Below are 23180 nucleotides of genomic sequence, written 5' to 3'. Positions count from 1 at the left end.
CAGTCTTTGTTCGGTGCAGTGACCTTTTATGCTCTTGTCAAGTGAAGTTAAAATTAATAAACAATTTTATTTGTAAGTCTTTTTGCTATTTAATGGGTTTCCACTCTGACAAGAATGCAACTATGATAATAATAAGATGTGGTGGAGATAATGATAACAATTGTTAAAAGTTTCAGTATAAAAGAAAATATTTCAGAATTGTCTTATCAAAGTTAGAACTCAAAGTCCTCCTCCGTCATGTCGATGGCCCAGGCAAACTTGTCCCTTTGGCTCTTACTGTAGATTTTCTCTATAGGTACCTCCATGTTCTTGCACCTGAACAAATGGAAAAAATAAATAGTTTAACCCACCATTTGGTCCGACAGGTCCCAAATCGTTCCTCTTAAAACAAAGTACAGAGGTATTCTGATAGAGAATGTAAAAGCACTGATAGAATGCAATCAATAGAAATAAACCCCCAAAAGTGTAATAGGCTATACAGGAGTGTGAACATGATTTAACGGTTGACTGTAAGCAGAATTGGTATTGAATTGATTAGATTTACTGACTGCTGTGTTTGAAGATGAACAAACTAACTACACAACTTCATAGCTATAAGTAACACCATATTTGCTTTGATGCCGAAGAGAAGAAAACTACAGATAGAACAGCATTAAAAGATTTGAAGAATATTTTAAGGTGAACAGTCATTTTATGCGACTTTGTAAATATTATTTTCTATAGACTCATTGAAACACGTCTGCAGCAGCATAAATAAGTCTCCAGATCAGCCTTGTGTGCATTATTGACAAGTGTCCACTAGCTTCCTGCTATTTGTGATGTTTTATAGCAAGAGCTTTTCAAGAAATACATTTTGATCAGATCCACTGAGCTGAACATGTCCAGTTGGCCACACAACTCAGGTTACTATGGTGATATCGTCAGCACCGAGTAAAATAGTACCAGCGTCACAAAACTAGAAAGCCCAAGTTAAGCCCCAAATTGGGTAGCTGACTCACTAATCTCGTGCTACAGGCCCCAGGTGGACGTGGTCCAGGTGGTTCTATTGGAGACTCAGCTTGTCTGTGTGCTCTCACGTAGGCACAGCAGGTGCATGAATTTAGGAAGAGAGTTTGTCAGCAAAATGTGTTTTCATCAAGGTGTGTTTAGTGTTAGTGTTCACTCACCAAGCCACGCTGATGCGTGGGTCCAGGGAGTTGAGCTTTGAGGTACCCAGTGCAATCTGTTTGTTTTCTTCCCTGTCAGTCGCCTGGACCTCCGACTTCAGCAGCTGCTCCTTACAGCGCTTCACTGCTGCCTTCTTCTGCTCCACCAGACTGACAGAAAACATATAGGTGAATTCTAGTGTGCTTTCGTCGGTATGCAGCCTAATTCAGAAGACGTTTTGTGTAAATAACTTAAAGTAGCAAACCTATGCATATACAAAGATCTCCCCACACATCCCACAGAAACAAGTGTTCCTTTTCTGTGCGCCACGCAATACTACACACTGCTCTCTGAATCATGAGTATCCCAGTGAACAAACATTTCGATCGTGAATTAAAGGCAACACACAGAAAAAGCAGTCGTCCGTTGCAGTGCGACGTACGACTACCAGAGTGTCTGTAATTGCCTTTTGGCTGCAGGCCCAAAGACTAAAAGGAATAGCAGGGAAGCTCATCTCTGTGAGTTAACAGCAGGACTGCCAACACAACCAACACAATTTCATGGTCAGGAACCTTTCTCACAGCTTTCACCTACGGCTCATTATTCACCGTGAAGCCGTTATCTCTGTTGTTTGGAGGCATTTAAACCTGCCGGGTACCTTTCTCTTTGCTACTTGTTGTTCTAATTGTTTTGTCCACAGCTTGCTGTTTTTTTGTTATCAGCACTATTGTGACACGTACGTCTGTCACGAGGCATGGTGGAGGACTCAAGCGCAGACCAGGCAGAGTAGCGTGTAGAAGGTGTTTTAATAAACAATTCAAATCAAACAGCAGACTTACAGGCACAATGGGGCATCCACGGAAGAGACAAGGGAAGAGGGGAGGAAATCCAGCAGGACAGAAAACAGGGCAGGCAGACAGGGAAACCAGGAACAGGACAAGCCGAACGGGCGGGTAGACATTGCAAGAATCTGGCAAGGAGTGACTGATGGGCAGGAGCTTATGAAGAGGGAAGAACAGGTGAGAAGAGTTGTGCTGATGAGGGGGAAGTGCTTGATTACTAATCAGCGGCAGGTGAAGGGAATTAGGCTGAGGGAGTGACTGACAGGTAGAGTGGAGTAACACAGACACACAGAACACAGAGGCAAAGCCTAATCGTGACAACGTCTGCTGCTTCTTCGCCTCCTTCTTGGCCTGTTTCAGCTCCGTTTTTGCGAGGGCCAGCGTTTCCTTTCGAGCATCAATCTGGGAGGAGCACATATGGAAATAGACATGTTTTTATATATGGATTTCTGTTAGCTTTAAAATATCACTGATCGAGGCTGGAAAGGTTATTAAATCTGCACTGGCCTTTTTTCAACAAACTGTTACAGTGACACAGGAACAGGACAATATCATCCCCTGTCAATGTGATGAATAATCCAAGCTAAGCTAATCTTACCTTGGGCTGAAGGTTAGCCATGAACTGATCAAAGGTCTTTGGCGGCACCCGCTGGTGGTTACACAGAATGGCAACTGCTCTGTTAGCCCTGTTGTAGGAGAGCAGTTTCTCCGGCTCATTGTCGGACTCTGTGGAGTGAGACCGAAGAGTATTTGAACAGGAATATCCCACGAAAAACACAAATCTGACCAGAGATGAAGAGTTAATCATGCTGGTGTCCAATCTTGACCTTTAAAAACACACACACACACACACACACACACACACACACACACACACACACACACACACACACACACGCACACTGCTGTCATTTCATTTCATTTATTCAGATCCCTATAATCTTCATCTACTATCCCTGGGGTCCACACAACACACGGTACAGCCACATGCCATCCTGCAGATTGGCTCTCAGCGGCAATCCAGAGATGAGAAAGGAGCGTGACACTTCTATCTCTGAATGAGAAACGGTGGCACGGGCAGCCAACGGGACCCTGATTAGAGTGAGGCAGAGATTCACAGCACTGTGCACAGCGATAATGTACTCCTGCAATGGCTGGAAAAGCTGACTGGCGTAACGGTATCTGTTTGTGAGCTCTTTGAGCTGCTGCTGTAAGGTGATGGAAGCGTTGTATGTCCTGAAGACCTTGGCAGTCAGACCGGCCATGAGAGTACTCAGGTGCTTGTTCAGCAGGCCTGTCTGCAGGGACAAACGGGAAGGAGAGGGAACACGTTCACATCAGAGGGCTTTGCAACGAATACCACAAAAAACAAATGAATCAGACCTCGACCACTGGGTGGCACTGTGGCATTGCGCCACTGCAGTGTTTAAAGCGTCTGTACTGTACCATAACAAATGAAACCTATACAACGCCTTCATTAGCATCATCAGTCATTAGAGCGGAGAATTAAAAGAGATCAGAGTACTATTTCGGTAGGTATTATAACAAGTTAGAGCTGTCAGAGCCAGTGGTTAGATAGCCATTAGCTCCTGTCAAATGGCTGCAGCTTCAACGGAACAGGAAAGAGATTAAACGGCGTTAACAGTGTGAGGGCACACGATGCTATGAAGGAAAAACAAACACGTGTGCTTCCCTGTTCCAATACTGATATGAGGTGTAAACACATGGACTTGAGAGGCAGATAGCGTGGGCATGCATTTGTAAACACGGATGAAAGCTCACAGACGTGAAGGAAAAAAAAACACCATCCAGATGAACTCGCAGCGGCAGCAGAAGAATCATCATCACTCTGATGATTCTGGTGAGGATTACAATAATGATGTGGTTGGTTTAATCAGAGCAGGGTCAGGACCCGGCTGTCAGGGGCCACACACTTGAATGAGATTGTGAATGTGTCTCCCTGCAGGATCCTATTAGGAACACGGTGAGGGAGGGTTTTCATGTATCCATACGTGTGCATGCAAGTGCTGCAAACGCAAACACGCGCACACACACACACACACACACCAGCTGCCGTGTCTGTCTTGCTAATGAGCTACCAAACTCTCCTCCCGCAATGCTAATGATGGTGTCTGCAAATCTGAGGGGCAAATATGATAGGTCTCACACCCCCAACTCCCTTGGCATGGTGTTTTGTGTGTTTGTGTGTTTGTGTGTTTGTGTGTTTGTGTGTGTGTGTGTGTGTGTGTGTGTGTGTGTGTGTGTCATCCATGAGATCTTCTCAGGCAGGCATTTATTACACCTTGCCATTACTGCAGTACCAATATCCTATTTAAAACACAGGATGCTATGTACTGGAACTTTCTTATCAACATACTGCTAGACAATGTGTGGTGAAGGCGACTACTGCCAGAGACAAATACTGACTGTTACCGCGCTGAACTAGCTATGATGGGATGTTTCTCATTTTTCGCCGGCTGTTCTCTGCCTCAGTTCCCCGTTAAAGGGAAAAAGGATGCAAAAGAGTGGAGGCAAATGTAAATGTGCCAAATAAAGCAGCTCAAAGGGAGGGAATATACTGCACAGCTAGTAGTAATTCAGATGTTTTAATATAACATTGAGGAGCACTCCGGCTCTCTACCTCAGAAATGTTACTCCAAACAATTAGGCCTCAATGTTTGCAACACTGAATGCTTTTGAATGATTGTCATAATTAGCACATGAATTCTTAAGTTATGGCCCAAAACGCGTGAGGTCACTGGGACCTTTGACCAACCAATTCTAAATCAGTCTAACCTTGAGTCCAAATGGACATTTGTGGCAAATGTGTGAATGTTTGCTCAAGGTGTTCCTGGGAATGGACCGGACGGAGCACTGGTAAACAGAATGCCTCCGGCCACAGCTGGTGCCGGTGCGGAGCCATAAAAATACATTTTCCAAAGTCTGATTCTGTCTCTACGTGTTCCTGTTCATTCTATATTCCGTTTAGCTCGCAAAATATGCCACATTGTTGAAAATAAAGACACTTCCACTTCTGTTTCACTGTGAAGGTGTAAAGGTGAGACACCAGATTGACGACCCCCCCCCTAGTAGCTCTCAGCACTGGACACCAACACCGTGCTCACAGGCTAGTTTAGCTCCAAAGACCACAGAGGCTGTTCAGTGAATGGAGCTTAGGAGTCATTTAACTCTGCAACTCACTTTCCTTTTCATGTTCTTCATTTACATTTCAGCCCTAATCCGTTTAATACGTCTTCCACCATCTCTGTGCATTAAGGCCGTGTGATCGCAGCAGCTCCACATAGCTGCTGCCTGGTTGTCGACTTTATCATTTGCTTTCTCCCTCCCTCCCTCTTTCCTCCCTCTCTTCCACCTCCTAGCCTTTCACAGCCATCTTCCACCTTCTCCCTTCCTAACCTCCCCTCACCTGGTCCAGCTGTCACATTCCTATCGCTCTGTCTACTCGCCCACACCCACCCTCCCTCCGCTCTCTCAGTGGCCTGGCCTTTGCGGGTGCCAATCAGGCCTGCCCACAGCAGCCATTACCATTCCACCTCCAACACGCCCTGACATTTCCTGACACACTAGAGGGCAGAGAGCAGAGGCACCGCACTCCTTCCTTCAATTGCTCCATCTCCTCGTCTCACCCTCTCATTCCTGTCCTGTCCTGCATCTTCCTTCTCCCACCTGTCAATCTTTAGACATGAGACACGAGGCTGGCTCTCGAACCTTCCTCGTGCGTTCTCATCTGCATCTCTTCCTCACTCTGTTCCGTTAACCCCCTCAGCTCCAGAGTGACCGTTCATCTGTTGCATACGTTTCTACCTACAATCCCGTTTCTCTCTCTCGAGTCTATCTAAAAGACAAGTTATTCCTCAGCAATCACAGCACTTAACCCAAGATTGCCAGGCTGTGAGCTGCAGTCTATAAGAAACCTGTATATTGAGCGATTCTGAATGTGTGTCCTCTACCAGGTTAATCTGTTAGCCTTGGGTACGGACTCAAATAGACCGATTATGTTGTTTTAAAAAGGACCGAGTGCCCCCTGAAGAGCCCCACGTCTCCCTGCGGTGGACTGGCCGTGCGTACGACTGCTGCATGCCGTGTGGCCTCGCTGCCTGCAGGTAGAGGAAGAGGTTGAGTGGACGGCACATTTTTATGTGTTGAAATTCATCCGCCCAGCATGTTCATTCTCAATTTCCACTTGTGCGGCTTCATTTTTATCTGCCAGTGTCCATCCCCCTCTCTCTTTTGAAAGTGCTTTCCTGCTTTCAGTCTCCCTGCTCCCAATACTCTTCCCCTTCTCTTCAATTTAGCCCTTTCATCTCTCCACACCATTGGCTCATTCAATCTCATCCCTTACACCTTACAATTTAGCCCCTGCTTTTCCTTTACCCGCGGCCAGAAAACATAAAGAAACATCAAATATTACACGCCTGAGGAGAGCATCTCACTCATTAGTAGTCAGGTATTAAACAACCCCAGAAAAAAAAACAACAGGTAATCACTTGTGGGCAGATTTCACAAATAATGAAATAATAGAATCGTTTAAAAATACTGTTAGTAGTTAGTGAGCCACTTACATTGAGGAGGTGAAAGATCTTAAACATTGTATTTATATTAGTTAGAAATGCTTACAAGTCAGATCTAAAACAATTACTCTCTTATACAAATACATGATAATAAACATATAATAAAGACACAAGGACCTTAGTGAGTGTGTGTGTGTGTGTGCGTGTGTGTGTGTGTGTGTGTGTGTGTGTGTGTGTGTGTGTGTGTATGTATGTGTGTTTTGAGCTTTCTGTTCAAACAAGATTTACACTGTGAATACCACCCCTGAATGGCAACAGTATTGCAGATCTCGAAGATGCACTCGACACATTTAAAACACTAAGTTTGGTTTACACGTCTTGAGGAGTTGCATTCTGTGGTATTTATGTCTAGTGTGGCCATTGTGATGTCATCGGGGTTGGGGTGAGACTACACCTGTGTTACTTCTTTGAAGGTAAAACGTGCTCCAGGAAAGCTGTTCCTAAGGATCAGTTCGTCACATGCACTCTCAGACCGATACTTCTGTTGTCATAAGTGAAAAACAAGTTAGGACTGCAACAAATCATCATTATTCAGTGTGGCTTTGTGGCACAAAGGCAGTAGAACTGCCTGTGCCAAAGCACACTGACTGTAATCCTGCGGGCTTATTGTTGGAATGCTTTTAAGCATTCCAAGTATTGTTATCCTGTTTTCTTTATTGTTGGAATGCTTTTAAGCATTCCAAGTATTGTTATCCTGTTTCTTTATTGTTGGAATGCTTTTAAGCATTCCAAGTATTGTTATCCTCTTCTTTATTCCTCTTTTTATTATTATTATATTTCTTCCGTCCGTTTTTTGAAATGCTTCTGCTCCTTCATATTTTAAGCTACAGAAACCGTTCAAATATCAAAATGTTCAGCTCTTTCAGGAGACGAGTGCTATGTCTCTTCATATTTCTAATCTTTAAACTTTTTGAATTATTAAGCTTTTTGCCACTTTTTTTTGAATGGGTTTCTATGGAGAATATTTTCAAATACTTCAAATAATTCTTCAACTTTCAAATCCTTCAACTTCCTCATACTTTCAGCTACAGACACCATTTCAACTTTAAAATACAGAGAAAATCTTAAGCTATTATTGTATGTTATAATCTTTTTTATATCTTTTATACTTTTTGAACTGTCCCATTTTAACTTTTATGATTTTTTCAGTCCTCTTCTGCCTTTATAATGGGTGTGTATTGCGCAGCTTAGAGTGCGTGATGTCACCGCTAGAGTGAAGAGCAGCTTCAGATTCTTGTGAAAAAAATATTTGTCTTTTGCCTTCGACTCCACAATTTTAACTCTTCATATATATTTTTTAGTTCATACAGTAGCTAATCCTGTCTTCTCGTTAAAAAGTGATTGTGGAATCCCACAGATTTACACATTTGCCAGAAAATGACTTAATTGAGAGGAAAACCCAACTTTCTGCTCCATAGAGACCAATGTTAAATCTGACCACTCATTTCTCAAAGAAAGCCGACGGTACCAGTTTTGTATATTGCGCCGGAGCTCACATTTTTAACACCACCAACATAAAAAACACATCATCGCGTTCGGCAGAGTCTTATCTTTCTCACGGTCTCCTTATTTTTTGGCTCCCTTTTTGTTAAAAGGAGGCAGGAGTTTTGTTCAAAATCACTGTTTACTGTAACATTTCTTAATCAGTTTGCTTCTAACGCCAGGTGCGTCCTCACCATGGCAACCAGTTACACACACGCACGCATGCAGGCTCTCTCTCTACACACACACACGACTTGGAGATTTTCAGTCAAAGGCATTTTTAGACCTCCTGTCTGTCTGTCTGCCTCTCTGTCTCACTCACTATCAGTACATATAACTGTCTGTCTGACTGTCTCACTCACTCAGTCAGTACATATAACTGTCTGTCTGCCTGTCTCACTCACTCACTCAGTACATATAACTGTCTGTCTGCCTGTCTCACTCACTCAGTACATATAACTGTCTGTCTGCCTGTCTCACTCACTCACTCAGTACATATAACTGTCTGTCTGCCTGTCTCACTCACTCAGTCAGTACATATAACTGTCTGTCTGCCTGTCTCACTCACTCAGTACATGTAACTGTCTGTCTGCCTGTCTCACACACTCACTCAGTATATATAACTGTCTGTCTGCCTGTCTCACTCACTCACTCAGTACATATAACTGTCTGAGTCTGTCTCTTTCTCACTCTCACACTCATTCACTCAGTCTATCTCTCTCTCTCTCTCTCTGTGTCTCTCATATATTCATTTAGGTCTTAGAGATTTTGAGAGGACTTTTCCCTTTTTTAAGCTACAGAAACCGTTCGACTATCAAAATGTTCAGCTCTTTCAGGAGAGGGGTGCTATGATTTTTCACATTTGTAATGTTTAAATCTTTTAAATATTAAGCTTTTTGCAATTTTTTTGAATTGGATATCTATGGAGAAAATCTTCAAATCCTGTTAAACTTCTTCAACTTTCAAATCCTTCAACGTCCTCATACTTCAGCAATGTTTCAGCAATGTTTCAGCAATGTTTTCGCAATTAATTTCAGCTTTCAGCATTCCAACGCATTTTCAGCAGGAAATGCATTTTCTAGTTGTTGGAATGCTGTTAAGCATTCCAAGTATTGTTATCCTGTTTCTCTTTATTCTTCTATTTCTTCCGTCCCCATTCTTTGACACGCTAAGGCTCCTTCATATTTTAAGCTACAGAAACCGTTCAACTATCAAAATGTTCAGCTCTTTCAGGAGAGGGGTGCTATGTCTCTTCATATTTCTAATCTTTAAACTTTTTGAATTATTAAGCTTTTTTCAACTTTTTTTTGAATGGGTTTCTATGGAGAATATTTTCAAATATTTCAAATAATTCAAATAATTCTTCAACTTTCAAATCCTTCAACTTCCTCATACTTTCAGCTACAGACACCATTTCAACTTTAAAATACAGAGAAAATCTTAAGCTATTATTGTATGTTATAATCTTTTTAATATCTTTTATACTTTTTGAACTGTCCCATTTTAACTTTTATGATTTTTTCAGTCCTCTTCTGCCTTTATAATGGGTGTGTATTGCGCAGCTTAGAGTGCGTGATGTCACCGCTAGAGTGAAGAGCAGCTTCAGATTCTTGTGAAAAAAATATTTGTCTTTTGCCTTCGACTCCACAATTTACACTCTTCATATATATTTTTTAGTTCATACAGTAGCTAATCCTGTCTTCTCGTTAAAAAGTGATTGTGGAATCCCACAGATTTACACATTTGGCAGAAAATGACTTAATTGAGAGGAAAACCCAACTTTCTGCTCCATAGAGACCAATGTTAAATCTTGCTGCAAAAACATCTTCCACAGAACTCGGTACCCCATTTCTACATCGCCAGTTTAGCCACATTTTTTACACTACAGACACAATTTTCACATGATCTGTTGTTCAACTCATCCTTCCGCTCATGTAATGATATCGGAGCAATAGGAGGTACGGTTATGGGATTTTTGAGGATTTGTTTGAGAGGTGTTTCACAGTTTTATCTCCATTAAAATGCTGCGGGCACACAGGTGTTTCTAATTAGGGATGTTTATAAACACACAGACTCACAGACACGTGCACTCACTCCTCTCTCTATCTATCTCTGTGTGTGTCTCTCATTCAGGTCTTGGATACTTTTAGAGGACTCCCCCGCCCGCCCCCCCCCCCCCCCCCCACCCACACACACACACACACACACACATACACACACACACACCACCATTTTAAAATAAAAGCCCCACAGAATGAATTCTAACTGAAATGCTTGTGATGAAGCCTGTCACTTAATAACCTGTCTGTGTTTATCTAGCATTATTATTCTGTCTCCTCTTCCCTACCCCCACACCCCCCATTTCAAAATAAAAGCCCCAGAGAGTGAATTTAAGCTGAAATGCTTGTGATGAAACCTGTCATTTAATAACCTCTGTTTATGTGTGTCAAACATTATGATTCTGTCTCCTCTCCCCCTCTCTCCCCCACCCAGTCCCACCCTTTCAAAATAAAAGCCTTATGGATTAATTGTATTTAAACATTAAGCTTAAAATTAGGCTTTTTTGTTGAAATAATTCATGCTCTTACTAATACTGCAACAACTACTACTACAGCTGCTAATATTTCTAGTATTACTACTACTACTCCTGCTACTGCTATTACTGCTACCATCAATATTATTACTACCACTACAGCTATTACTACCACTACTACTATTACTTGTACTACAACTACTACTACTACTGCTATTCATGCTACACCAGTACTAATACTACTACATATATTAGTAAGACTGCTAGTACTACTACTACTACTTCTACTACTACTACTGTTTTATTAAATACCACGACCACTACTATAGCTATTACTACAATTACTGATACTACTACTTCTACTACTTCTAATTATTAATACTTCTACTAGTAATAATACTTCTACTATAACTACAAGTTTTGCTACCCACTACAAAAATCACTACTGCTACTACGAGTACTTATTCAAATGCTACTAGTACTTCTACTTATAATACTTCTACTACTACAACTACAACTTCTACTACTACTACTACTACTACAAATATCACTACTGCTGACATTTCTTTAAGCCACAGAAACCGTTCAAATATCAAAATGTTCAGCTCTTTCAGCAGAGGGGTGCTATATCTCTTCATGTTTCTAATCTTTAAACGTGTTGAATTATTCCATTTTTTGCAATCTTTTTTGAATGAGATATCAATGGAGATTGATGTTTTTTGAGATATCAATGGAGATTGATGTTTTTTGAGGTTGACTGGTTTTGGTATAAAAGAGCATATGTTCGACAGGTAGTTTTGTTGAAAATCGCTTCTTAATAATCAGCTTCTAACACCAGGTGCGTCCTCACCATGGCAACCAGATACACACACGCACGCAGGCACGCTCTCTCTCTACACACACACACGACTTGGAGATATTCAGTCAAAGGCATTTTTAGACCGTCTGTCTGTCTGTCTGCCTGTCTCACTCACTCACTTAGTACATATAACTGTCTGAGTCTGTCTCTTTCTCACTCTCACACTCATTCACTCAGTCTATCTCTCTCTCTCTCTCTCTCTCTCTCTCTGTGTCTCTCATATATTCATTTAGTCTTAGAGATTTTGAGAGGACTTTTCCCTTTTTTAAGCTACAGAAACCGTTCGACTATCAAAATGTTCAGCTCTTTCAGGAGATGGGTGATATGACTTTTCATATTTGTATTCTTTAAACTTTTTGAATTATTCAGCTTTTTGCAATCTTTTTTTAAATCTTCAAATCCTCTTAAACTTCTTCAACTTTCAAAGCCTTCTTTCTCATACTTTCAGCTACAGACGCCATAGTTAAACATTTCAACTAGAAGGGTTTTCAGTAGTGCAGTTTAAATGCTTTCAGGCTACAACATTTTTCAGACAGGTAGTCTCCCATTTCTGTATTTTCAGCCATTTGTAATCTTTAAACTTTTTGAATTATTAAGCTTTTTGCAATTTTTTTTAATTTGGATATCTATTTTCAGCAATGTTTTTGCAATTAATTTCAGCTTTCAGCATTCCAACGCATTTTCAGCAGGAAATGCATTTTCTAGTTTTTCTTATTCTCCATCTGCCACCCCGAATTTCGGCGTGTATCTTGTCACACAGCGTTGCCAACAGTGGCGTGAAAAGTATATCCGAACGTGCGGCCCGATCGGGAATGGTGTGCTATGTCTCGTATAAGAGATTCGCCCAGCGGTTTTCCCGAAAATCCCGAAAAACGGAGCAAAATTGGCCCATAGACTTGAATGGGGTTTCGGCGTGAAGAGAGCAAAAAAAACACTGAACTTTGGACCCATATTGACAAGCCATACTTTAACATAGAAAAATGATTTAAAGTTTAAAACGTAGACAAAACGCTGGAGGTTATTGAGCCAAATGGACATTTTGATAGCTAGCACAGTTTTCATGAAGTCGCAGATGAAGTTTCAGGAACATTTTGGCTCCATTTCAGATTTTATAATGGGTGTGTATTGCGCAGCTCGTTAAGGGCTAGAGTGAGGGCATAATTGTTAGAGTGGAGCAGAGCAGGAAAATATTTTGTGATTTCTGAAAACAAATTGCTCAGAGTGCCACAATTTGCACACCTCATGCATTATTTTTTGCAAAAAGTTAGCTAATGGTGTGCTGGTCTAGAGAAATGACTGTGGAATCCAGCACATTTACACATTTTGCACTACAGACCTTAATTGACAGGAAAACCAGCTTTCTGCTCCATTAGACTCCATGTTAAATCTGACCACTCATTTCTCAAAGAAAGCAGACGGTACCACTTTTGTATATTGCTCTGGAGCTCACATTTTTAACACCACAAACATAAAAAACACATCACCATGTTTGTAAGAGTCTTATCTTTCTCACGGTAAACATATTTTGGCACTCAGACTCCTACTTTTTGTTAAAAAGTTTTGTTCAAAATCACTGTTTACTGTAACGTTTATTAATAAGTCTGCCTCTAACACCAGGTGCGTCCTCACCATGGCAACCAGTTACACACACGCACGCAGGCACGCTCTCTCTCTGTCTCTCTCCACATACTGTCTGTCTGTCTCTCTCTCTCTGTCTGTCTGCCTGCCTGTCTCACTCACTCACTCACTCTGTCTCTCTCTATCTTTCTGTCTCCCCCCCCCCCCCTCCCATTTCAAAATAAAAGCCCCACAGAGTGAATCCTAACTGGAATACTTGTGATGAAGCCTGTCATTTAATAACCTTTGTGTTTGTGTCAAACATTATGAATATGTCTCCTCTCCCCCTCTCTCACCCACCCAGTCCCACCCTTTCAAAATAAAAGCCCCATAGATTAACTGTATCTTAACATGAAGCTCAGAATGAGGTTCGTACAGAAATGATGGGAGCGTTAGCTCCCATCATTTCCAAAGGCTTCTCAAACAAATGTATTTATCTCAAATAGAGAAATGATGGGAGCGTTAGCTCCCATCATTTCCAAAGGCATTACTAGTAGGCATCACGTAATGTGAGGAGAGGCGTTTCCCTGCTTTTTCTCCATGAACAGGCTGCAGGTGCACAGGTGATTCTGATTGAGCTAATTAGTGAACAGAGGCTCACAGACTCACATACACACACTGTGAGTCACCTGTGCGCCTGCAGCCTGTTCATGGAGAAAAAGCAGGGAAACACCTCTCAAACAAATCCTCAAACCCCCATAACCGTAGCTCCTATTGCTCCGATATGAACACATGAGAGGAATGATGAGTTGAAGAGCAGATCATGTGAAAAACTTTACTGGAGCAACGGAGCCTCTCCCAGCTGTTAGCAGACTGTTTTGCTAGCAGGCGAGTGAGCTGTACCCAGCATGCAGTTCGGCGGTGTAATTTTATAAATGTACAATTATTAGTGTTACAAATTGTTTGTGTGACAGACTGTTGTGTCGTTGTGATTTGCTCTGTTAAAGAGCGTTTGTTGTGGGTTGTTCATTGTTATAAAGTAATGACCATGACTAGGGGTCCCTCTCAATACACATAAGAAAACTAGCTCCAATGCTAACACCATTAACGGTGGACAATATATTTAACTGCCTGTTGAAGACAGACAGCACTTGATCCGGCTTGGTGTGTGAAAAACTCACATGTACAGGAAATTGAAACAGTTATACAAGATTAAATTCAAGAGTATGGATTTTAAATGCAGAAAAGAGAGAAGCGATAACTCAATCGAACCGTAACATCGGCCTGTGTAGCTATATATTGCGACGTCTTCCGGCAGTAGAAGCCACACTGTCAAAATTTCTTGCGAAATTTTCTAGTTATTATTATTATCCACCTCTCTGCTAATTATCTTGATCAATTTATTCCATAAAATGCCAGAAATAAGTTATGTCAGCAGCAACTTTGCTTTAAAATAGCTTATTTTGTCTGACCATCAATGTAAAACACCTAAAAACGATTTAACACGACAGAACAAGGAGAGGTAACGAAAGAAAAGGAATAAACCGCATTCTTAGATTCGACAAACTGTTGCCAGCAGTTGTGGCCTAAGAGATGCTACATAGTGACCGTCTAACACAAGGGAAAGAACTGATGATTCATCAGTACTACAAAGTACTGCTTATGGAGTATAAGCTTGACCGCAATATTCAAACCATGTTATGATGCTAAGGTGTACAGACCAACTCAAGGTTACCTGAAGTTGTGGGTTAACAATTCACCAACATGTCATTCAAGAGCAGCAGACTGGAGCAGAGACAAATTAAACCAGCACAGCCACAGGAATGCAATCTACAACTGTGCCCAGGGGACATTCCTCAGTTCCCTCTCTGCAGCAGGATCAGTGCATGTCGATATGCATGCAAGTGACCTTCTCTGCAGGGACTTCTGCCAAAAACCCAAAGGGCAAAACCTAGATTATCATAATGAAATATTTTGGTTTTGTACTGCAATGAACGGCCCAGATGTTAGCAGAAGAAGATCTAGAATAAAACTTTCAGGTGCAAGCAAAGACATGAAAGCAGGGATGAAGGAGAGTGTGGAAGTGCTTTTGGAGCTCGTTGCTTCTTTACCTTCTTGATGACGGGGATCTTGTTGTAGTAACGTATGGAGTCTTTACCCAGGAAGTCAAATTCCACCACACACTTGTTGCCTTCCAGTTTCTCGTGAAGGGTGATGTGCTCCACACGTAGTGAGCAGCAACCAACTGTGTCCGCCGTCTCTCCCTCCTCCTTCTTATTACCAGCTCTCAGTGCAAGCTTTTGTGGGGGGGGGGGGCAGAAAATACAGAGATAAATGCACAAATCTACACTCACTCTCCCAGCACTTTGACCATCATCCTCCCCATTCACAGAGCAAACATGTGCCGACCAGATGACCATTAAATATATACACGTACACACAAGGCATGTGGTAGGAATGAAGATCTGCAAATTAAACACAAAGCAGAATCAGAATCCTTTGGCATGAGTCAAAAGCAATCACACACTCATTTCACTAAATGCAGACCGAGACAATTAGCGTGGGGTGGCTGAAAGAAAATAGCTACATCTAATCCATTATTTCATTGCAAAAGATCTTCCATCCAGCTATGTGAGAAGATAGAAAAGGCAATCAAGACGCATCGCATTGATTTCCAATATGTTCACATGGCTCTTGGTATCAGACCCAAGCACTGAGGAGAATCTGTGAAACTGACAGCACTTTATTTCTAGCACTGGTGTGTAAACATGTAAAAAACGTGGTATGCCAATCTTAACATCAAAGTTTGTCCTGGACTAAACAGACCTTGTCTATGAAGTAGAGGGCCACAGCTCTTTGTCGTGTATCCATCTTTTTGGATTTGAGATCCTGGTTGTACTGGTTACGGATGTCGTCCACGCACGACTTCAGTTTTCGGGCAATCTCGTATTTTTCCCAGTCCTTCTCTCCCTTCGCAGGATGAAAAGTAGGGGAGGAAGGCGGAAGAAGAGTGGCACGGACAAAGAGAAAGCAACAGAGAGAAAGAGACACAGTGAGAAGTAGGGATAACAATAGGGGAAACAGCAGAGATAGGGGGGGGAGGGGGGCAAATATGAAACAAAGAACTGAAGAAACAAAATGAGAACAGAAAAGTAATTTTCCTTGAAAAGCCTCTGATCAAAACAGTAATCAAAATGGTAATCATGACATGAAAGCAGGCTGAATATCACAACTCTTTTGACTACGTTTCCTCTGCCTGTTTGTCACTGGCTGTAGTGTTTATCGGGAGATGGGATTAAGACAATTAAACCCACCAGCGGTGAATACACGCACATATTGTCATGGAGACTAAGAGGGGAATAACTTAACCTTTACACATGAAAGAAGAGGAAGAGAAGAAGTCACACACGTCTTTTTCAACACATAAGTCACATTTCCTCTCCAAACGAAACCATAACGGCATTTTAATATTTTAGAAACAAAACAATATTTATATAATATACAGTATATACTGCAAATCTCCTACACAAACAGTTGGGTTTTATTGACCATGACAAGGATGCATGCTTGGTGCTTGTAGTTATACAATACAGATCTGATGTCAGGATCATAGCTGTGGTCTGAGGTCAACAGTGTGAGGACCGATTAAAGGAACAAGATGACGCCCTCTCAACTTGTAAGCACATAAAACAAAAGCACAGCCGTGATTGGAAACCAATAGGGTTTAAATTGGCCTTTCTATACCTGTTAGAAGTGTAAATATTATTTGTAAGTGGGTTGACAAATTGAAAAACCCATCTCGTCAGGTTTAAAGTAATGTGTTTGTGTTGCAACTACATTGTTTGGGACCAATCAGCATCCTGTGAGGAGCTAAGGCCGTGGTGAGGTGTGGGTGTCACAGAGGCAACTGTTTGCTCAAAACCACAATGGCGGCTCCTAAAGAGGTTAGCATAGATGCTGCAATAGCATCAGCTGTATCACAACTGGCGAGTAATTCTTAATTGAAAGAAGAGCAGAGGATGTTTATGCTTCAGCGAGAGTTTGATTGACAGATGGTTCATTCAATCACCCGACAATTGTTTTTTTAAAGTTCCTGCCCATTTTCCAAAGAGCTTCCAATTACGGCGTCTGTCTAACAAACCATCTGGCGCGTGGACTGCACATTTTTGACAGATGAGATTTTTGTTCTACTTGTTTGTATTCTAACTGAATATCTCTCTTTACTCTCAGTTGGATGGCAGGCTGTTTTCAGCTCCATTCATTTCAGCGTGTGCTAGAGACAGGCAGCCAATATTATTTGCCAATTTTCAGACACCAAGCTGACCTCAAATTAGCACCAACAATGGCAAGACGAAAAAGAAGGATCAGAACTGATTTAGCAGACCAATATATCTTTTTTCATTTCACATTTTCTTCTTTCTCGACAAAACCTGGCGCCCGCATTGCTCTCATGTTTCTCTTGTTATTGGTGTTACAAGATAAGGCTGTTAAGCAGTTTGCTTAAAAAAACACCCAAAAAACATTTCACCACCCATGTTGACCATTTTCCAAGGCTGACTACAAGGTTTTGATTGATGAATGTGTTTTTTATTTTCTACCTTTCAGTCAGTGACTGGTTTCCTTTCACGTCAGCGTGGTATGAAAAAAAAAAAAAGAACTTAAATTACCTGTAAAAGTTGTCTTGAGGTACATAATGGCGGTGAATAACATGACAGCTGTCACTTTTGTCAATATTACATTTTTGTTGAGTGGCAAGCAGCTGAGAACAGAGGCTGCGACGGCAGCATTTGACTGGTGGTGCATTAAGGTGCTTGCAGGAAAATTGGATTAGTGTATTTATGAACTGAAAATCCAATCTAAACCTAAAGTGTTCAATAAAACATTTGACTTAAATAAAGCCACACAGGCAAACAGTCTGTGCCTTCCTGTCCCTGAACTAGAACAACAAACAACTTGTTTAAATGAGAAAGTGTTCATTTAGCCCTGAACCGGTTATGGCCCGTTTGCAGCAGACCACTACTTTTGCTACCTTGAGTTTGGAGTTGGCATTCAGCATGATGTATTTAATGGCGCTCTGGATGTTCTCAGTCCAGCTGGCCAGCCATGTCACAGCGTTGTCATGTCGAACCTCCTTCCAACGGTGACCAGTAGGCGGCACAGGGATGCAGGCTTCTCTGTCAATTAAGGAGAGAGTGCAAGACAGAATGTGTGTGTGTTAGCAGTCACAGCATGGAAGTACAAGCTACAGCATCCCGAAGGGGCTCACGCCTTCTCAGCATACACGTACGACACCAGAGCCAGAAATGGATTCAACGGTTGAAATCTACGGTGATATGAATTAAGGTTGCTTTAACATACCGGATTTCTGAGGTTACCTAAAGCAAACATTCACAGTCAAAATACAAAGACAGCACCATCTGTAGCAGTGAACTACCAGTGCCTGTGCAGCTGTCAATACGGATACGCATTGCTTCATACTAAGGAACATGGTAATGGACATTTTGAAAAGATTTTCTTATGATTCACAGCTTTTAAAAACACTTTGTGCATTGAGGTCTTCCAGCTAGAAGGTCGCATCAAGAGGCATTACCCACTGGGTTTTTTAGCAGCTAGGGTGATGGAGTTTTAGCAAATGCTGCTCTTCGTCACACCAGTCTTTACTTATGCATCACTATGCTGTCACACCGCTCTGTGTACAGTTTCATCCCCTTGCCTCACTCTCACTTGCTGCAGTTGATGATGACATGCTCCGGTTGGATCCTCATCTTCAGCATGCCCTGTTTTGGATGCTCGCCTCTACCCCGGAACAGCCCTGGAGGCTCAATCTTAAAGTTGTCGATGCGCTCTTTGTGGTGGTCCAGCAGACAGTAGCCGTATTCATCCACTACCTTCTTGTTGGCCTCTTTCAAAACCTACAACAGAAATCAAATCATTTTGGGTTTTTTAAACCAAAATGATCCATGTTGACCTTCTTCAAACACTAACGGGAAGAATCTTATGATATTGAAGATATGGCACAGACAGAGACATTGTTTTTACCAGTTTCTCCTCTTTGGTCAGGACTTTCTTGGCCTCCACCTTGGCTTTATGCATGGCATGGAGCTCTCCAAAGTCACATTTGTCCAGATTTTTGATCAGCGACCTCTCCTCATCGGTCATTTTCTAAACAGACACAAACGCACAAATCTGACACTCTGGAATGTGTCTTAGATACATCTGGATAGCCTTTAGTGATACAAAGATGCGTATATGAGAAAATGAATCATCATCACATTTTGATCATCAATAAATCTCCTCAGTCAACAGTTTTTGTTCATTTTCTGGACTACAGTATCCATCCATCCATTTTCCACCACTGATCTAAAGTTCAATGGAAATTCTGATGAAACAAACTGACTTGTTAAATCAAAACTTCAATATGGATCATAAAAAGTATGCAAATTCAAACACTTGTTCTGTGCAGATTCAAAATGTTTAACTAAAGGAAGAAAGAGACAAAGGATCCGCACACAATGCTGCTTTAGTCATTTTACTAGGAGCTATTAATAGAGTACACAACCTTTGTCTGTCAAATAGCGCAGCATACAATAACGGTATCGTTATGAAAGGCCAGAGTATAGACCATTTCCTCCTAAGAAGGCATGACACAGCAGTACACTGGAGGCAGCAGAAGGGCAGCTGAGTTTCAACTATAATTTAGGGCTGCAACTAACGATTATTTTAATAATCGATTAATCTGTCGATTATTTGTTCGATTAATCGATGAATCGGATAAAAAAACAAAAAAGCATTCATTTCCAACCCTTTATTCAAGAACAGAGCTGACTTCACAGTGCAAAAGATCTTCAGAAAGTGCACAAACAGGTTGCTCAAACATCCCTGAGCTGTTAAAGTAATAATTAAAAAAAATAAATGGACTAATATCAGGAGTGGGGTTCAGCGGGTTACCCACGCCTCTCGGCGAAGGGTAGACACACGCTGATCCACTCAGTGTGGCGCGCGTGCAGCCCCGGACATCTAAGGGCATCACAGACCTGTTATTGCTCAATCTCATGTGGCTGAACGCCACTTGTCCCTCTAAGAAGCTGGACGCCGACCGCACGGGGCCGCGTAACTAGTTAGCATGCCGGAGTCTCGTTCGTTATCGGAATTAACCAGACAAATCGCTCCACCGACTAAGAATGGCCATCACCACCACCCACAGAATGGAGAAAGAGCATCAATCTGTCAATCCTTGCCGTGTCCGGGCCGGGTGAGGTTTCCCCGGCCGTCCCTCTTAATCATGGCCCCAGTTCAGAGAAAAACCCACAAAATAGAACCTGTAGCCATACTGGTCATAAAAGAGTCCACGCTTCTTACTGATTCTCTCTCATGGAATACCGGGAAAACTAGAAGACACAAAACAGCTTCATGTACAAACAACAAAGAAACAAATACTCTGTCTCTCATCACCTACAAGTATAACAGTACTTTAATGAGTTAACTGAATAAACTTTACCATGTTCGCCTGGTAGACCAGCTGTAGAATAACAGACGGGGAAGAAACAGTTCGCTGTTTTCACCGCCATTTTTCATCTTTCTGAGCTCCGCTTAACTTCCGGTTTAATGGTCAGCCACAGACTCCATTGACAAAGCCAAAAACTATCAGCAAGAGCAATCAACCCTCAGTCATCACCTTCTGCAAAGATAAGCAACTATAAACATGACATGGTCCACAGGGCGAGACTGTATGAGGGCCGTTACCACCAGTTGACTGAAGAGGTCAGAAGAACATTTCTTGAAAAAGCGACTCGATGACAAAACATAATCGGGAGTTTAGTCTTTACTGCACTTGTTTCTCTCCTCTCCCCTGATCGTTTCAACACACTCCTTGTGCCCTGAGCAGAGACACGACGCTCTCGTGCTCCCAATATTAACTTCTCTGATTCAATAATGTTGAGCTGAAAAAAGACAAGCGTGCAGGCTGAGATTCAACCGTGGTGTTGTTAACCCTGTCGGGAGAACCAAGCAACAGCAGAAGAGCTATACCAAAGGAAAAGTAATAACTAACTAGCTGCTAATCTAATTCATGCATTGTGTAATGCCATTTTTTGGATGATCATTTCTTATCATTTTTATCTTACATTAATATTGTCAGTAGGAGAATTTCAATATCACCCAAACCTATTAAGGGGTGCTTTTTTTTTGCAAAACTGGCAATATATCCAAGACTCTTTCTGGCTTTACCTTCCTCCAGTCTTTGAAGTAGTTCTCCCGGAACACCTTCTTGGTGGTGTACTCGTGGTCCAACATCTGGGCAAAGAACAACGCCACCTCTTCAGCTGCCAGGCTCAGCTTCACCTTCTTACCTGCACACAGACAAACAAGCTCACGTTCAACACAACACGGGGTTCTTCATTTACAAGTTACAAAAGAAACTCAAAACACGCATATTAGGAAGCTCCGATGTAAATCCCACATGCTACAGTATAACAGCCACGTCCTCTGGAGTCCTGTCAGACTAATGCATGGATGTAGTCGTCCCCCAGCGGGACAGTTGACCTTAAAAATGCCTTGAAGCCACGTCCGGTGTGTTTACAGTTAAGGAAAATGTCTGAAGTGTTAAATTGCATGCTCTTTGACATAACTGAGCCGGGCCATCATATACATGATAATGGATAAATATGGGCATAAAGCACACATTTTCAGACAGTGTGTCCCAGAAACCACACAAAAAGTGATGAAATTAGTCGAGTCAGGAATTGTTTTAGAGAACACTATAAATACGCGCTATAGGAAACAGAAATTGTGTAGCGTATCCCTCCGAATGATGGTTTGACACTTAACTGATGATTGTGTAATTTATTGATTAATCAAACAAACAACAAACAACAAACAACAAACAACTTAAGAGCTTGTGCCTCTTCGGGGGGGTACTCATCCCGTACCGTTAGTATCCATTTCCAACCGTCTTTCTCTCCGTCCGTTACTCTCTGTCCGTTACTCTCTCTCCAACCGTCTTTCTCTCCGTCCGTTACTCTCTGTCCGTTACTCTCTGTCCGTTACTCTCTCTCCAACCGTCTTTCTCTCCGTCCGTTACTCTCTGTCCGTTACTCTCTCTCCAACCGTCTTTCTCTCCGTCCGTTACTCTCTGTCCGTTACTCTCTCTCCAACCGTCTTTCTCTCCGTCCGTTACTCTCTGTCCGTTACTCTCTCTCCAACCGTCTTTCTCTCCGTCCGTTACTCTCTGTCCGTTACTCTCTGTCCGTTACTCTCTCTCCAACCGTCTTTCTCTCCGTCCGTTACTCTCTGTCCGTTACTCTCTCTCCAACCGTCTTTCTCTCCGTCCGTTACTCTCTGTCCGTTACTCTCTCTCCAACCGTCTTTCTCTCCGTCCGTTACTCTCTGTCCGTTACTCTCTCTCCAACCGTCTTTCTCTCCGTCCGTTACTCTCTGTCCGTTACTCTCTCTCCAACCGTCTTTCTCTCCGTCCGTGATCGTTACTCTCTGAGGTGCTTTCAAAATAAAAGCATTTCGTTTTAACAACAATAAAGGCAAAACATGCAACGAAAAACAACAGATTGCTTGCCACACATGAATTTGGTTATTTACACTCCCACCAAATTATGAATGTTTCATATTACATCATATGAACTATGAATAATTTCACATTAAGAGCGACAATGTCCCTTTGTAGTCTTGAGCTTAAGAAGCCTCTAACATCAGAACTAACTTCTGCACTGGGCGCTCCATTATGGAGAGATTTCTAAGGCGCTCACCCTTCTTGTTCAGTCTCTTATCTCCCACTGAGATTTTCACTCTCCTTACAAGTCCATCCTTACCACTAACAGTCTCTAAGACCCTTGCAAGTCTCCATTCACCTCTGGGCAACAGTTCATCAATGTCCATCACTATATCACCGACACATAAATTTCTGTGTTCGTTTAGGTTTGTGCCGCTGTACCTTGCAGAACAGTCGAACACAACCCGTATTTTTTCAGGTTTTTTAGGGTGGTAGATGCCATGATGGGGAATGTACCATCGTTCACCAGGAGTTCCATCTTTGTTTACTTCCTCAACATCACCTCTCTCAATGACTTCTTTCATGTATGCTGTGTAGTCTTTCTTATATTTCTCGTCCCTGTGGAACCTCCGTCGTAAATGACTAAGTCTGATTTCAGCGAGTTTTT

The 23180-nt window shown here is 42.0% G+C and overlaps 1 protein-coding gene across 1 annotated transcript; it reads right to left on the bottom strand.

Annotated features, from left to right (window-relative positions):
• Positions 1–212: 212 nt before the first annotated feature.
• Positions 213–23051, bottom strand: LOC306705553 (DNA topoisomerase 1-like; the record flags this gene model as incomplete). Its single annotated transcript, XM_079172332.1, has 12 exons — positions 213–315; positions 1167–1316; positions 2311–2390; positions 2587–2714; positions 3166–3286; positions 15045–15308; positions 15838–15981; positions 18041–18185; positions 18736–18923; positions 19051–19173; positions 21238–21359; positions 22955–23051. 12 exons carry the CDS (start codon positions 23049–23051, stop codon positions 213–215), a joined length of 1665 nt encoding a protein of 554 aa, XP_079028458.1.
• Positions 23052–23180: the final 129 nt, after the last annotated feature.

This window comes from Pholis gunnellus (assembly GCF_910591455.1).
Source record: "Pholis gunnellus genome assembly, chromosome: 13".
Taxonomy (NCBI): domain Eukaryota; kingdom Metazoa; phylum Chordata; class Actinopteri; order Perciformes; family Pholidae; genus Pholis; species Pholis gunnellus.
Note: the sequence above shows the minus strand (reverse complement) of the source record. Positions and strands in the feature narration are given on the sequence as shown.